At 31.9% G+C, this 17,568-nt stretch overlaps 2 protein-coding genes across 3 annotated transcripts in view; one reads left to right on the top strand and one right to left on the bottom strand.

Annotated features, from left to right (window-relative positions):
• Positions 1 to 17,568, bottom strand: part of LOC143245978 (medium-chain acyl-CoA ligase ACSF2, mitochondrial-like) — a 78,111-nt gene that overhangs the window by 12,582 nt on the left and 47,961 nt on the right. Inside the window, exon 8 of the mRNA XM_076492229.1 lies at positions 1,682 to 1,865. Coding sequence (XP_076348344.1) covers positions 1,682 to 1,865 — 184 coding nt within the window. The remainder of the gene's footprint in view (positions 1 to 1,681; positions 1,866 to 17,568) is intronic.
• LOC143246170 (medium-chain acyl-CoA ligase ACSF2, mitochondrial-like) lies at positions 12,365 to 16,568 on the top strand. 2 transcript variants are annotated; one of them, XM_076492381.1, is made up of 7 exons: positions 12,365 to 12,425; positions 12,940 to 13,053; positions 13,523 to 13,630; positions 13,823 to 13,971; positions 14,528 to 14,669; positions 15,411 to 15,521; positions 16,330 to 16,568. In XM_076492381.1, the coding sequence occupies exons 1-7, from the start codon at positions 12,414 to 12,416 to the stop codon at positions 16,405 to 16,407; spliced, it is 714 nt and encodes a 237-aa protein (XP_076348496.1). In that variant the 5' UTR covers positions 12,365 to 12,413; the 3' UTR covers positions 16,408 to 16,568. The 2 variants fall into 2 exon arrangements, with proteins under 2 accessions (XP_076348496.1, XP_076348495.1); XM_076492380.1 differs by lacking the exon at positions 12,365 to 12,425 and adding an exon at positions 12,433 to 12,671.

Below are 17,568 nucleotides of genomic sequence, written 5' to 3'. Positions count from 1 at the left end.
TACAGGTACAGTGTATCGCACATCATGTGAACCAGTAAAGATACAGGTACAGTACATCTAACAACATACGAACAAGTACATCTGTAGCTACAGTATACCTAACAATACGTCAAACAGTGCACATACAGCTACAATATCTCTAAAACAGGTGAACCAGTAAAGATACTGTTAAATTGTATCTAAAAACACGTGAATTGGTACATCTATAACTATAGTGTATCTAACAACACGTGAACCAGTACATATATACCTACAGTATATCTCAGAATACAATAACCAATAAAGACACGCGTGCAGTATATCCAAAAGCACGTGAACCACAATATCTATAGTTTCAGCATATCTAATAACAAGTGAACCAGTAGAGATATAGGTACAGTATATCTAACAAAACGTGAACCAGTAAAGATGACTGGTTATATATCTAACAATATATGAACCAGAGCATCTATAACTAGAGTATATCTTACAATATTTTAACCAGTAAAGATACACGTTCAATATACCTAAAAATGCTGGAACTAGTAAACAAGCAAGTACAGGATATCTAACAGCATATGAACCAGTGTATCTGTAGCTAATGTATATCTAACAAAACGTGAACCAGTAAAGATACAAGTAGAGTTTATCTAAGAAACATGTGAACTAGTACATCTATAACTACAGGATATCTAATAACACATGAACCAGGTAAGATACAGAAACTGTATATCATACAACATATCAAGGAGTACATCTATAGCTACAGTATATTTCACAACACATAAAACAACAGATAATGGTACAGTATAAGTAGCGAAACGAGAATCAGTAGAACTATAAGTACAACATATCTAACAAGAAATGAGCCAGTATATCTATAGCTACAGAATATCTAACACCAACAGTACAAGTTAAAATACAAGTACAGTAGGTGTAACAATATGTCAACCAGTAAAGATACTGGTACAATATATCTAACAACACATGATCAGGTAAATGTGTAGCTAAAATATATCTAATAACACATGAACCAGTAAAGATACAGGTACAGTGTATCTTACAACACGAGAACCAGTACATTTATAGGTACAATATATCTAACAACACGTGAACCAGTAAGGTTACAATTAAAGTATATTTAAAAACATATGAGCCAGTACAGATGCAAGTACAACATATCGAATAGCACATGAACGAGTAAAGATATAGCGTATCTAAGAACACGCTAACCGGTACATTCATACCAACAGTATATTTAACTAGACATGAACCATCAAAGATACATGTACAGCTTAAAGATTAGGCTTTAAACAGTATGGTAATATATCCAACACATTCAGAAATTAGTAAGATGACAGGTTGATTATGCTTTGTAAATACATCACCAACACATTCAGATGTGATGGTGTAAGATGTTAGGCCTATAGTAGTCTGTAACTTAATTAATAACACGTTTAGAAGTGATCTGACAAGATGTTAGTCTTATAATATTCTGTAAATAAAATAACAACACATTTAGTATGATAGAGTTAGATATTAGGCTTACAATATTCTGCAAATACGTTAACAACACATTCAGTATGATAGAGTTGGATGTTAGGCTTATAATATTCTATAAATACGTTAACAACACATTTTGTATGATAGAGTTGGATGTTAGACTTATGATATTCTATAAATGCTTCACCAAGTTTCATACTTCTTCATTAGTCTCCAGAAAGGTGCGACGGACATCCTGATGACAGAAAACAAAAGCTAATTGGTCACCAACATCGTAAGATACTTTATTTAAAGCTTGACCAATAGTGGATCCGATAAGAACGCTGTCTCCGTGACCACAGTTATAGCTAATCTTAAACTTTTCTGAATTAGTTGCTAGGAGTCTGGAAACAATCAAGATATTTACGTTTTTAATACGGACATAATAGTAAATTATTGTTACCTGTATAACACAACGCACTAATAACCTTTATCTATTGATTAATGACGTCCATGTACACTGTGAAATATAATTAAAACCTATAAACATAATATTACATCTAAATATTGATATCCATGTTATACTACGCTTGATATAAGACTTTTAAACAATGGTAAAAGAAGCGATACATGGGAATTCTACACTTCGTACGATGTTATCCATATTCGTATCTGTACAACACAACATACTATAAAAGTGTTTATATATTTATAAATATTAACATACTGGAAATGCTGGTATCTGTATAACTAAATATAAAGTAAAAGCGTCAATATCTGTATAAACACAATGAATACTGGAAATGTTGGTAATTTCATAACATATAGATACAATAAAAGTGTCAATATCTGTATAAGCACAACACACACTAGATACGTTAATACGTCTATACACTGTTCACGTCTACATAGCAGATCACCTGTGTACTTACCTGTGCAGTGGAGTCCTTATAGCTCCAGAGAACAAAGAAATGATGGTTTTATTGATACATCGTAACATTTCAAACTGTGAGATAATGACATACAGATCACGAAGGTTTTGGTTATTTTAAAGTCCAGTTTCTGGTCTATTTTATGACGTAACTAGCCGTAATCCTACTGGATGTTGTTCTGTTCCAGAAACTGACTATTCGTTTGTCTCTCTTTTTTCTGATCCACAACATAGTTTGTTTTTATCAATACACAGTACGGTTTTGTAAGGCAGGTAAAAAAGGTCGTAAGGTCATAGTTCTGACCAGATAAATTCAGGGATAATATATGTTTTTCCTTAAATACACATGTATAGTATGATACATATATTCAAGTACATTATATATAATACATATACACAGCATGATACTTATACTGTAGTACATTATATCATAATACACAAACACAGTATGATACTTATACATTAGAACATTATATCATAATACACATACACTGTATGATATTTATACTCTTGTAAATTATATCCTGATACATATACACAGTATGATACTTATACTTTACTACATTATATCATAATACACATACACAATGTGGTTGTTATAATACAGTACATTATATCGTAATACACATATACAGTATAATACTTATATTACAGTGCATTATATCATAATACAAATATACAGTATAATACTTATATTCCAGAGCATTATATCATGATACACATACACAGCATGATACTTATACTGTAGTACATTATATCATAATACACAAACACAGTTTGATACTTATACGGTAGAACATTATATCATAATACCCATACAAAGTGTTATATTTATACTCTAGTACATTATATCCTAATAAATATACACAGGATGATACTTATACTCTACTACATTATATCATAATACACATATATGGTATGCTAGTTATAATACAATACATGATATCATAATATATATATATAGATAATAGTTATACATCATAACATTATATCATAATACATTTGCTTTATACGGTACTCATACCACAGTAAATTATATAACAATACTTAGTATGATAGTTAAACTCTAGTGAATTATATAATAATATACATACACAGTACAATAGTTATACTCTAGCACATCATATCGTAATACACTATATGGTAGTTATACCTCAGTAAAATAGAACAGTTTATGGTCATATACTCATCTAGTAATTCCTCAATTTCACAGAATAGTTTAATAATTCATTCATACAGTAAATACTCACACATGAGTTTATAATTAAAATTTTGATGAAGAATGTAAGTTTTGGATTTTGTTTTCACAACAACTGATTGGTTTTAGAGATGATTGGTGTTCGAAAACTAAAGATTGAAAACTGATGTTAATGTTGATCAATTCACACTGGTTAATTGACTGTATGAATGTTCTAAATACAGCGTCCACCCACCACCACCACAAACACTTTGAACCAATAAAAGAATTCAGATTACCTTTATAACACGTTCAAAACTGAAACTGTGAACCATCCTCTCTTAACCATATCAGACCTCGGTACGTGTACACACTGATCACTAGTTGAGGCTCAGAGTGAATGTTTTTAATAACTGTTATCTGTATATTAATTATATGTATGTTCAGTATAAGTGGTACGTAATACATGAAAATCTAATATTACATCGAAATACTGGTATCCATATGAATAAAACCTTTCTTATAAATCTTTAAAAAGATAACCAAACATACAATGGAATTCTTCATATTTATAAATTAACAGATACACTCGGAGTTATAAATAATATACATATTACTAGCACACATTCAAATGTTAATATATATTAAACACAAGACATACTGGAACTCTTAGTATCTATATAAATATAACACACATTCGAAATACAAGCACAACATATAAAAACATAAAAAAATTAAATATTTGTATAAACACAATAGACACTGGAAGTGTTGGTATCTATATAACACAAAGTACAAAGAAAGTGTTAATATCTATATAAATCCAACTCATACTCGAATAATTAATATCTATGTAAACACAATAAACACTGGAAGTATTGGTATTTATTTAATTCAACATACTATAAATGTGTCAATATCTATAAAAGCGCAACACACACTAGAAACGTTAATACGTATATAAAGAGTTAACGTTCACACAATACATTACCTGTGTACGTACCTGTACGGTGGAGTCCTTATAGCTCCAGAAAACGAAGAAATGATAGTTTTAGTGATAGATCGTAACGTAAACATTTTGAGCTGTGAGATAATGACAAACACAACACCAAGGTTCTAGTTACTTTATCTTGTGACATAAGCTGCCGTAATCCCATTGGATGTTGTTCTCTTCTAGAAACTGATCATATCTTGTATATTAATTCGTCTCTCTTATCTGTCTTCAACTAAAAGAAGCTACGAAACACGTAATTTAATCTAACCAACGCAGTTCAGTACAAACACGTCCACAGTGGTTTTGTTATTGGTAAGTTCATCTCAAGGATGATGCTGAGTTATAGATAAATTGTTTTGATTTTCGTGTACGGAATGATATTTGTTCTACACATACATTATATCAGTGTACGGAATGATATTTGTTCTACACATACATTATATCAGTGTACGGAATGATATTTGTTCTACACATACATTATATCAGTGTACGGAATGATATTTGTTCTACACATACATTATATCAGTGTACGGAATGATAGTTGTACTACACATACATTATATCAGTGAAGGGAATGATAGTTGTACTACACATACATTATATCATTTTACCCATTCTATTTAAAAAGCACACAGAGCGGTTCCCTGGACCAAAGCCACTCTGGACTAACTTGTTTTTACAACTGAATCTTGAATTATATAAGTTTGTAATCCTATCTTTTTCACATCGGTAGGCATGAGTGTATACAGAGATGCCAACTATTTCAAATGGCTGAGCGTAATCAATGTAGACGGGCCCTTTTTCATTTGGGGCTACTAGGCCTGACCAATGTCTCTAAGCTGTTTATTGTTATATTATTATTATAACTATTATTATTTATTACTGCTACAGATTGCTCATTTATGACTGTGTTTTGTGAATTTAATAAATAAATTTAAAAAAATATTTTGAAATTATGCCTTTTATTTAGTTCAGAGTGACAAATATACTGTTAAAACATATGAATAAAACCATTCATAAAACATTTAACATGCACAAACAGTAAACAGAAATAGCTGTTGTGTAAGGACTAGTTTATATCATATTTATGATACTTATTGTAATAGTTCTGCAGCTTTTGTATCCTTTGTTTTCATGAGAATGTCTCTGGATGATTGTGAGTTATAACAACATTGTCCATTTGACTGCATACACATCTTGTGTGTTATAATACTGTTCAAAACTGAGATGCTCAAGTTTGGTATGAACTTGCTTTTGTTTTAGTCACTAAACTAAATATCCTTTCACTGTCAGCATTAGATTGGAAGATTGGAAGAATTCCAAGCATAACCCTACACAGAATGTCATACTTCTGGTTGTCATTTCCATCCTTAACAGTAAACAGCTGAACACAAAACTTGTCAACATTCAACCAAAGGACAGTTTCTGAGAAAGTATCAGTTTGATATATCAAATATTGCCCTTCCAACTTGTCAATAGTGTTGTGCTCATGTGTATTGACAAGGACAAGGTAAACTGTCTGTGAAGAACTATAGAGAAGAGAAATCTTTTCTGACTTTCAGTTTTCGATCAGCAACCTCTGTGTGGATCATAAGTTCATACTTTAGAGGGAAAGGTTTCGTCATGTAATTTGTAGCTGCAATATAGTATTTCTTGACACTGATGTAGAAGCTGATAAGGTCCAGGTCCTTTTCATAATTAACAATGCATTCCTTAGCAGCATTTCCAGTAGAAACTTCCTCATCAGATTTGTGTAAGGATTCATTGCTGTAGTCAAGTTCAGTGATGTTGTCTTCAAGATATTCTGGCTTGATGTACCTGACAAGTATATTTTTAACTTGTGTAATCAGAGTTATATGTATAATGTGTATGCAAGGTTCTTCTCTTTGCAATATCAAATTGGCTTGTTTAAGTAGAAGAATTGCAGATTGAAGAAAAAAACAATATAACAAGTTCACTTTGTTGTCCAAGAAAACTGTTAACTTATCTAACTTGCTGTGTGCATAACTTTTCTTGGTTACTTCCTTGTTAGTTTTCGTTTTCTTCTCATTGATTGTCTCTTCTTTAGTTCAAGGTCAGACTGCCTAAACATATATTGTGTTACATCAAATGTTTCTTTGTCTGCTTTTAGAGACTGTTGTCTTATGTGGCTGAAAGGATGTCTTGACTGTGTCTCTGAGTGGCTGAGAGGATATCTTGGCTGTTAAAGTCTTTCTGTCTGACTGAGCTGCACGTTTAGATACTTTTGAATCCAGTTTTTCCTTTTCACAGTGAAAATACTTCTTCAATGGCTTCACATGCCCAATTTTCTGTTGAAGCACACCCTAAGTAATGGCCATCTTGTGTCAACAAGTTGTAGAATTTTTCTTGGTTATTTGTCATACAAACCTTGAAACTCTTTGAAGTGTTGTTTTCTGCTAGCACTTTTGTGCTAGAGGTAAATTATAAGAAATGACGAATTGCGTGAACATCACTTCTGCATTTATGGTTTCATATTTTGAATTCTTATTCATAAGTGTTGTTATTTGCATCGTTTTTTGTCTTCGCCTCTGTTTTTTGTTGGTGGGATGCCAATTATATATGTCTGGAACAATCGTTTATCCCGCCAGGAGCCACAAAAAAATTGATGTGACAAACTGTAAAAACGCATTACTGTTACTGACTTTTAATGCAATGACCGGATATTTTGCACTATACTCTTTCCTAAATTTTTGATTCACAGTTTTAGTCCTTTTAGATTTGCCAGAAACAAGACAATCTGGTGAACGAGGTCTCTTTTTTTCCATCTTGTTAACGATCGCATTGGTGTTTCTATGCCGCTTAGAAAACGAGAAATACCCTTCAACGCGAACCCTGATTGGCTGATAAGCACTGATGACGTAACTATGGATTCCCCCACGTACCCAGTATGGAGAAGCACCGCACTCAAACTATTGGTAGACGTCTGAGATACAAATATTTTTTTTTTATTATTTCAAGTACAAACATGATTATCGCAAATAGACATTTGGACTATGTCTTTTATTTATTATCAAAATTTATTTGTATCTCACTAGAAATTTTTTTCACCCCTTTCAAGCCCTTGGGAAACAATTTATCACTTTATTGTATAGGCCTATATAATATATTATAATTTGGGAGTTGCAACAAGTCGTAATATTTGACTGTATGAGCGTAAAGTCGTAATGTATACACCAAAATCGTAATGGTTGGCATATCTGATGTACATTGTCGATAGATATAGTTAAAGTAAGCTCTGATGTCAAGGTTAGGGTACCTAAATATATCTGTTTATGTTTTTTACTTACATATGATGTTCTCTTCCTTTTAGTTCTGTCCAACTTTGTGTGTTCAAATTTATCAAAATTAAATATATCTGATAAAGTTGATCAGAAACAGTGAACTAGTTTGAGATTAAATCCTACGTATTAGTAAATAGACATATATATGTCCATTAGACGTCGGATATTTGTTAATATAATATCAAAGATTAACTATCAGCTCATCTTACTAACATGCTTACTAGAACAACTCATTTTATGGACATGCACTCTAAAAGACATCAGTTAGCAAACTGTTTTGTAATATGTTAATACGTGAGGGTGCATAGTGTTATAAATTAAATACCTGAGGTAATGGTGTCCAGGAACTAGAATCAGAGGGTGTGTTGCTAGGGTGTCTCAACATGACATCATTGTATAAGATAACATTAAAACATTTTGGTAGTTTTGGACATTATTTCATATTAAACTATTGTTAGAGTACATTTCTTGAATACTAACATAGTATATGTATGAATCTAATATCATACCTTTTATGGATATTACATTACCTATTTATGTAAGTAAAACCACAAACTAAATGAAATATTTATTATCAAATTTGAATGTACATAAACTATTAATATAAATATCATGGTTTATAAAACGCCAGATCAGCTTCCATACAACTTCTGTACACAATGTCCATATTACTATTTGTTCACTTCAATCACTAAGTAATATTTCATGTACTTTATAAACGACATAGTGTTATCAACATTACTGTATAGTACAACAATCAGTAAAAGGTTCAAACAGTGTCTGTCAGAAAATATAGCTTATAATATATTTCAATATGAATGATAATTTGACTGTTATCGATTCAGTTCTACATTTAATATGTACTTAAACTAAAAACCTGCATCATCATGTGAAATGTATGAGATTTACAACTTTATTTACACAACAACAAATATTATATATATTCATATGTGTGTGTGTATTAAAATGGTAACATGGTCACAACTCCGGACATATAATTTCTAATATACAGTCTAACGTTCAGTGAATCTTGTGTTACGTTTCAAATATAAATAGATTCATCCTGTCACCACTAGTACTGAAACTGATGTAGTTCTACTAATATAAGTAAGAGTAAAGAACCACTTAGTGAATGTATTTATGTCTTATTTTATATTTATTTGCAAATCTAATATTTGTGTTTCTTTACCATACTAATATGGCTAATAATATTTATTAGCCCAGCATAGTCAAGTGGGTTAAGGCAATCGACTCGTAATCATAGGGTTGCAGGTTCGAATACCCGTCCCACCAAAAATGCTCGCCCATTCAGCCGTGAAGAAGTTATATCATGATGGTCAATTCCCTTATTCGTTGGTGAAAGAGTAGTTCAAGAGTTGGCGGTGTGTGGTGATGACTAGTCGCCTATACTCTCGTTTCTTCACTAATAATTTAGGTACGGCTAGCGCAGATAGCCCTTGATTGGCTTTGCGTGAATTCCAAAAAATTACACAATATTTATTTTTATTTAGATCGAATATTTTCTCTGGTTCACATCTTGGACATGAGTCTCCTGATTATTACGTTACCCATTATAATTTATGCCGAAGTTTTAAAATGTATGCATGATATTGTGTATGTATATTAAAAATATAATATACTAAGTCTAACTATCACACTGTATTTGTGTATCAATGTATAATGTACTACAGTTTTAGAATCATACTGTGTATCTGTATTAATATATGATGCACTAGAGTATAGGTGTCATGTTGTGTATGAGTATTAATATATGGTACTAGAGTATAAGTACTGAGTGTATATGATATAATGTACAAGAGTATAAGTATTTCACTGAATAGGTGTATTATGATGTAATATAATATAACCGTACTACTGCAGTATAAGTATTAAGTCACTGGGTAGGTGTATTATGATGTAATGTACTAGAGTATAACCATTATACTGCACATGTGTATTATGATATTATGTACAAGAGTATAAGTATTTCACTGGGTAGGTGTATTATGATGTAATGTACTAGAGTATAACCGTTATACCGCACATGTGTATTATCATATAATGTACAAGAGTATAAGTATTATACTGTGTATATGTATTAATACATAATGTACCAGAGTGTAAGCATTATACTCTGTATGTGTTTTAATATGTGATTTGCTAGAATATAATTATCATACAGATATTGACACTTTTATTGTATATTTTGTTATACAGATACCAACACTTCCTGTGTGTTTTTATACAAATATAAACACTTATATAGTATGTTGTGTTATTCAAATACATTGTATCATACAGATATTGATACAATGGAAAAATTTTATTGAAGAACTGGAGCTTGAAGGTAAACCCAGTGATATCACTTTCTACTTTATTGTGAGATGGTTGTAAACCAGTAATGCCTTAAATAGGTTTGTGGACTTGTTGGAGCCTGTTATTACTTTCCTTGAAGAAAGGAAAATATTCTATCCTCAAGTGATGATGAGTGGATTCAAGATCTACTATTTCTTACTGATATAACGAATCATCTACAAACTGTGAACTTGGCATTCCAGGAGTAGATTCATATTGTTTCTAATCTAACTCAGACAATTTTCAGATTTCAGAATAAAATAAGACTTTTTCAAGGAGACATATTGTCATGAAACTACAGTAACTTTTCCAATCTCAAAAGGAGAGTAAGTACGTTCCCTGATATTGAAATAAAACAAACTGGAAGAATACAAAGATAAGTTACGAGGACTGCTTGATAACTTCTTAGACAGGTTTGAGGACTTACAGAAGTTAAAGCCCTGCTTCGTCTCTCTTGTAAATCCTGGTTCATGTGATCAATAATGGTTGTCCAATACTCGAACCTCTGGTTACAGAAACATCTGCTGTGGAACGAACAGAACTGCAGAATGACCTGGGTCTAAATATGATCCATAAATCCCATTCTACAACTGAGTTCTGGAAGTAAGTTCAAGAAAGAAAATGTCCTGAACGGAAGAAAACCAATGTGCGACTCATTTTAATTTTCAGCACAACATGCTGCTGTGAATCACTGTACTTTGTACTGAAGTTTGTGAAGATGAAACATCGTTCCATCCTGACAAATCAACACCTGACGGAGATAATTCGTACAGCCTTGACGACATGTCAACCGAAAGTTCAACGACTCACAACCAAGATGGAAACTTACACAATCTCTACTAGCAGTAAATAGTCTGATCAAGGTCTGTTTGTGTCAGAAAAATATTATGACAAGACTACAATTTTGTAAGGTGGTATCTGATTAAAATATCTTTAATATTATTGTTTTACATATTTTACTCCATGTTATGACCAGATATTTACTAGGATAAATAAATATAATTAAAAATATCTGTCTTTAAATTTTTTTATTTTTGTCAGTCTTATTTACTCTTAATGAAATACAAATTTGCATATTTTTCTAAGATGTTTCCGTAGTTCATGACCGTGTTAAATACACTCAATATAGTTAAAACAAACATCAGTCAAAATTTTGAAAACTTTGAGTATATATATGTGTACTTTGTAATTATTAAAACTAATACAGATTAACAGTTTAAAAACCACATATATGTATTTCTTAATATTTATATAAAAGTTATGTAACAAAATTTAAACGTGTGTGTAATATTTGTTCATGTTCTCAAACATCTGAAGTTTATCGTATGTGGCCCTTACGTTAAGCAAGTTTGGCCATCCCTGCATTATTGTATTGATAATGGTCCACGTGTTGTTAAATATTGTGTACCTGTGTTTATACTGGTTCATGTGTAACTAAATATAATGTTCACGTGTTGTTAGATATAATGTACTTGCATCTTTACTGGTTCAGTTGTTGTTAGATATACTGTAGCTATAGATGTACTGGTACATTTGTTCTTAGGTATATTATGTTTATATCTCTTCTGGTTCCCGTGTTCTTGGATATATAGTAGGTGTATCTTTACTGGTTGACGTATTGTGAGATATATTGTAACTATAAAAGTACTGGCTCACGTATTGTTTGATATACTGTAGTTATAGATGTACTGGTTCACGTGTTCTAACATACATTGTACTTTAATCTTTATTGGTTCATGTGTTATTACAAATTTGCATATTTTTCTAAGATGTTTCCGTAGCTATACATTTACTGGTTCAAGTGTTGTTAGATATACTATACTTCTATCTTTACTAGTTCAGGTGTGGTTAGATATAATATACTTGTGCCTTTACTGGTTCACAAGTTTTTAGTTTTACTATAGCTATAGATACACTGGTTTACGTGTTGTTAGTATATTGTTCTTACAGATGTACTGAATCACTTGTTCTTAGATATACTGTACTTGCATGTTTACTGGTTCGCTTGTTGTTAGATATACTGTAGCTGTACATGTACTAGTGCACGTGTTGTTAGATATACTGAACTTGTATCTTCACTGGTCACGTGTTTTTAGATATACTGTAGCCACAGTCGCACTGGTTCATATTTTTTTTTTAATATACTGTACCTGTATCTTTACTGGTTCATGTGTTGTTAGATATACTGTACCTATGGATATTGAGGTTCAAGTGTTGTTAGGAAGACTGGTCTTGTAGCTTTAGCAATTCACGTGTTTTTAGATATAATCTACCTGTATCTTTACTTGTCCATGTGTTGTTAGATATACTGCAGCTATAGATGTACTGGTTCAAGTGTTGTTAGGAAGACTGGGCCTGTAACTTTAGCGATTCACGTGTTTTTAGATATACTGTACCTGTATCTTTACTGGGTCATGTGTTGTGAGATATACTGTAGCTATGGATATTGAGGTTCAGGTGTTGTTTGATATACTATACGTGTATGTTTTCTGCTTCATGTGTTGTTAAATATACTGTACCCGTACCTTTACTGGTTCAAATGTTGTTACACTGGTCCATGTAATGTTAGTTTTACACCATCTGTATCTGTAATGGCTTATATGAAGTTAAAATGTATTTTAGCTCTAAATATACTGGTTCATATAATGTTAGTGTTACTGTACTTTAAATAAAATTCTATATATCTGTAAATTCTTAAGTTCCATTGTTTGTACCACAGACTGATCAGCTAGCAGCAAGTTTCTTAGAGCTTGGACTGAGACGCCTGGCAGTTTGGAGCATCAACTATTATGAGTGGTTTCTAACTCAGCTGACTGCAACTAAAGCTAAACTGGTACTAGTACATTAACCATTTAAGGTGTACCACAAAATATACAAACTAAAGTTGTAGTTAGTGTGTTATGTACATTAACAATGTAATGTGTACCATAAATTATACAAACTAAAGTTGTAATTAGTGTGTCATGTACGTTAACAATGTAATGTGTACCATAAATTATACAAACTAAAGTTGTAGTTAGTGTGTTATGTACATTAACAATGTAATGTGTACCATAAATTATACAAAGTAAGGTTGTAGTTAGTGTGTTATGTACATTAAGAATGTAATGTGTACGATAAATTATACAAAGTAAGGTTGTAGTTAGTGTGTTATGTACATTAACAATGTAATGTGTACCATAAATTATACAAACTAAAGTTGTAATTAGTGTGTCATGTACGTTAACAATGTAATGTGTACCATAAATTATAGAAAGGAAAACATTTTTATAGGAATCACCACTATCTTTTCTTGCCCACAGAATACATACTCAACAACAGAAAATAGTCCCGTAAGTTGTTCAACACGTCCAGGAGAAAGACCGGAAAAGGAATACCATACAATTGAAACACCACTTGACCATGTTGAGGTAACTGTATGGTATTAGAGCATGTAAGATGAACCATAAATTATACAATGTAAGGTTGTAGTTAGTGTATTAAGTACATGAACCATGTAAGGTGTACCACAAATTATACAAAGTAAAGTTGTAGTTAGTGTGTTATTTACATAGTAAGAGTTCACTATGTTGTATTTTTACAATCTATAAATTTGTTCTCAGGTTAAACTAGTGGACAATGATGGACGAATAGTTCCGGTCAACAAAGAAGAAGAACTGTGTACACGTGATCGTTTATCATTCTTGGGATACTGGGGTGACAAGGAACAATGTGGTCAAGTCTTTGATAATGCACGTTGGTATCACACTGAGTAAGATATAAATAACTAGGATTTGTCCACTACATGTCCACTCTGATACTTCAACTTTCGTCTTGTAACTGTTATTACCGACTAGGAACTGTTACTGGTTTTTCGATTGTTTTCTAAAGAGAGAACATCTTGTCCGCGTCCGGAATTCATTTATTTATCCAGTTAAGTTTGCTCAAAGATACGGTTCCTGATGTGCCTAGCTTCACAAATACATTTCAACATAAATTCCAGATCTAATTATACGTACGAATAACTCACTTATAAAGATATATGAATAACGTTAGTGTTAGTCGATCGTTATAAGACAAATATACTGAGTAATTGAAATGCAGACAAATAGACACCATAACAATCACTATCTAACTTACTGTGTGACACTGAACTAACTCTGTTCTCTTGTAGTACTTTAAGTTTCTAGGTCATGATAGAATGATGACTTGCAATGTAACCTATAACGGTATTAATAATTCTACGCTTAAAATATGTGTCAAATATATCGTCATGACAGATGAAGGTGTTAATTGTTTCTACATATTAATAATACAATATGACACAGGGATATTGCTGTGATGGATGAAGATGGCTACATCAGTATTCTTGGTACATTTAAAGACATGGTCAACAGAGGAGGAGAATGCATCTATCCTCAGGAAGTGGAAGAGTTCCTTCTCAGTCATCCAGATGTCGCTGAAGCTCAGGTGAGATTTCTCAGAAAAACTTGTACTCTTCAAATTTTAGATTCCGGCATGACTAAGTGGTTGAAGTTATCGACTCGTAATCCGCGATTCGAATCGCTTTCGCACCAAAGATTCTGCTCCTTTCAGCCGTGAGGAAGTTATAATGTGACGGTTATCCGACTCTTTGTTGGGAAAAAGAGTAGACAAAGAGTTGGCTGTGAGTGGTGATGACTAGCTGCCTTCATTCTAATATTACACTGCTAAATTAAAAATGGCTCGTGCAGATAGTTCTCGTGTAGTTTTCGCAAAATTCAAATTTTGTTTTTGGTTATTTAACATGACGGCCTTAAACTTGTAATGTGTTTGAAGCATTATAACTGGTAAGCCTAATAATAATACTAAAAAGTAAAGTTAACAATAATTTGTATTATACATTCATAACAAAGTGACTATGTACTGTTATTTTCACGTAGTCAGTGCCCTGGAGATTTTTCTATATCATTTGATATTATTATCATTGATATTGTATTTTGTGATATTGATAACGTCCTTTGTGTCGTTTTCACTATTGATAAGTGTTACGTGAATCATATTATTAAACTCAGAATGTTGAATTGTGGAAAACGTTTAAGAGTTGCATTAACGTTACTGTTAAATTTGTTACTTATAGGACTAGATTCAATGTACCATATACATTGCTGTTAAACGTTGTACGTAGATATGACAGCATACATAATATTTATTTTGATATTTTCATTTTAGGTCGTTGGAGTTCTAGACCAGCAAATGGAAGAAGAAGCCTGTGTTTGGGTGAAACTAAAAGGTGGATCAACGGTAACAGAAACGGAACTTTGTGAATATTGCAAAGGAAAAGTCAGTATTATGTTAATATAACACCAGCTGTTATCAGTTTGCTCACCTTATGTGATATTAATAGTGTAGCTCAGTAAGAAGCTATTAACACCGAACTTACTTCATGTCATATTAACACAATAGCTAGTTGATGTTAACATCACATCAACTGAATATATATAAAAATAAAACAGACCATTATACTATTACTTATAAAGTATTCGTTAGGTGGTTACTACAGAGATTTTACTGGTCTAAAATGGATTACAAATGGATTACAAAATGTCAACAGTTGTTGTTTTATTCACGCTTACTTTTATACACTCTTGTTTGTCATGTAACATCTGTAATATGTTATTATAAAACAACCACACAGAAATTGTCAACTGGGATAGATCGAGGTTTTACTTGCACAAATAGATCACCATATAAAACGTTCATCAAGAGAAGTAACATTCAGGTTATGTACAAACAGAATAATACTTTTAAACACCTAAAGATATTGCGAACCAATAGATCTAAATATTTACTGGTATTCAACAAAAAGCTTCCTGGACTAAAAGATTTAAAAAAAAAAAGTTGTGTACGTATAATGATCTTCTCACACATGTCTTATTCTGAGCTACAGTAAACATACTAAGTATTGTCTAGAAACGTTTCTACTTATCTTATGTTCTTTCGTCATGAACTATCACGTTTGATTTGTATTTTCTCATAATAAACTTTTATTGTTTGACATATATTGTTTCGTCATGACTTTTGTCCTCTATTTTTAACAACCTTACAAGTATATCTGTTAAATAATGAATATTTTTTTTTTTGGTTTCAGATCAGCTACTTTAAGATTCCTCGGTACATCGTGTTGGTTGAAGACTTTCCAAAAACGTCGACAGGTAGTGAAATATAAAATAAAAGAAACAATGAGAGAAAACCTTAAGTGTATGAAATGACCTGGTTGTAAGTGTATTATTGTGAAACTTACCATGCCATAAACATTTGTAATGTTAACCATAATATTCTGTACTGTTTCTATTATACAGATATGAGTAATAAACAAGTGTTAACGTGTTTCTTTCAGTGAGTCATATCTAAATGAAAAATCAGTTAATTATTTTTATTTAAATCTGTTAAATATAGTTCTTCAGAAAATATAAAAACTTCTTTGTTATAAATATTCATTTAGAGAGAAGTATAGGGGGGCGACAAGACGTACAGTGAACATAATTCATCTTGTTTATCAACATTAGTCTTAGCTAATGAAAACAACATGGCAGTCATTTCTATAGTGGAGTACTGACCGGCATAAATTATAATGGGTAACGTAATAAACCGACGGCTTATGTCCAAGATGTGAACCAGAGATAATATTCGATCTAAATATAAAAATAAATATTGTGTGTTTTTTGAATTCGTCGCAAAGCTACTCAAGGGCTATCTTCTCTTGTCGTCCCTAGTATATTAGTGAAAGGAGTAGAGGAAAGGCAGCTAGTCTTCACCACCCACCGCAAGCTCATGGCCTATTTTTTACCAACGAATAGTTGGATTGACCGTCACATTATAACACCATCATGGCTAAAACGGCGAGCATGTTTGACGCGACGGGGATGCGAACCTGCGTCCCTCAGATTACGAGTAGAACACATCAACCTACCTGACTATGCTGAGCTAAAATAAATATTAGTATGGTAAAGAAACACACGACATAAATACATTCACTAAGTGGTTCTTTACTCTTACTTATATCAGTAGAACTACATCAGTTTCATTACTAGTGGTGACAGGATGAATCTATTTATATTTGAAAAGTAACACAAGATTCACTGAACGTTAGGCTGTATATTAAAAATTATATGTCCGGGTTGTGACTCAACTTATCAACACAACATATAAATACAACTAACCATGTTACCATTCTAATACACACACACATATGAATATATATAATATTTGTTGGTGTGTAAATAAAGTTGAAAATCTCATACATTTCACATGATGATGCAGGTTTTTAGTTTAAGTACATATTAAATGTAGAACTGAATCGATAACAGTCAAATTATCATTCATATTG

The sequence above is a fragment of the Tachypleus tridentatus genome, chromosome 3, assembly GCF_004210375.1.
Source record: "Tachypleus tridentatus isolate NWPU-2018 chromosome 3, ASM421037v1, whole genome shotgun sequence".
NCBI classification, from domain to species: domain Eukaryota; kingdom Metazoa; phylum Arthropoda; class Merostomata; order Xiphosura; family Limulidae; genus Tachypleus; species Tachypleus tridentatus.
This window is presented reverse-complemented; position numbering and strand designations above follow the sequence as displayed.

What these genes read in the sequence shown, in the direction of transcription:
- LOC143246170 (XM_076492381.1), top strand. An exon ending in CACCACTTGACCATGTTGAG is followed by an intron (nt 13,631 to 13,822) that starts GTAACTGTATGG and finishes ATTTGTTCTCAG; the next exon opens with GTTAAACTAGTGGACAATGA. An exon ending in CAGATGTCGCTGAAGCTCAG is followed by an intron (nt 14,670 to 15,410) that starts GTGAGATTTCTC and finishes TTTTCATTTTAG; the next exon opens with GTCGTTGGAGTTCTAGACCA.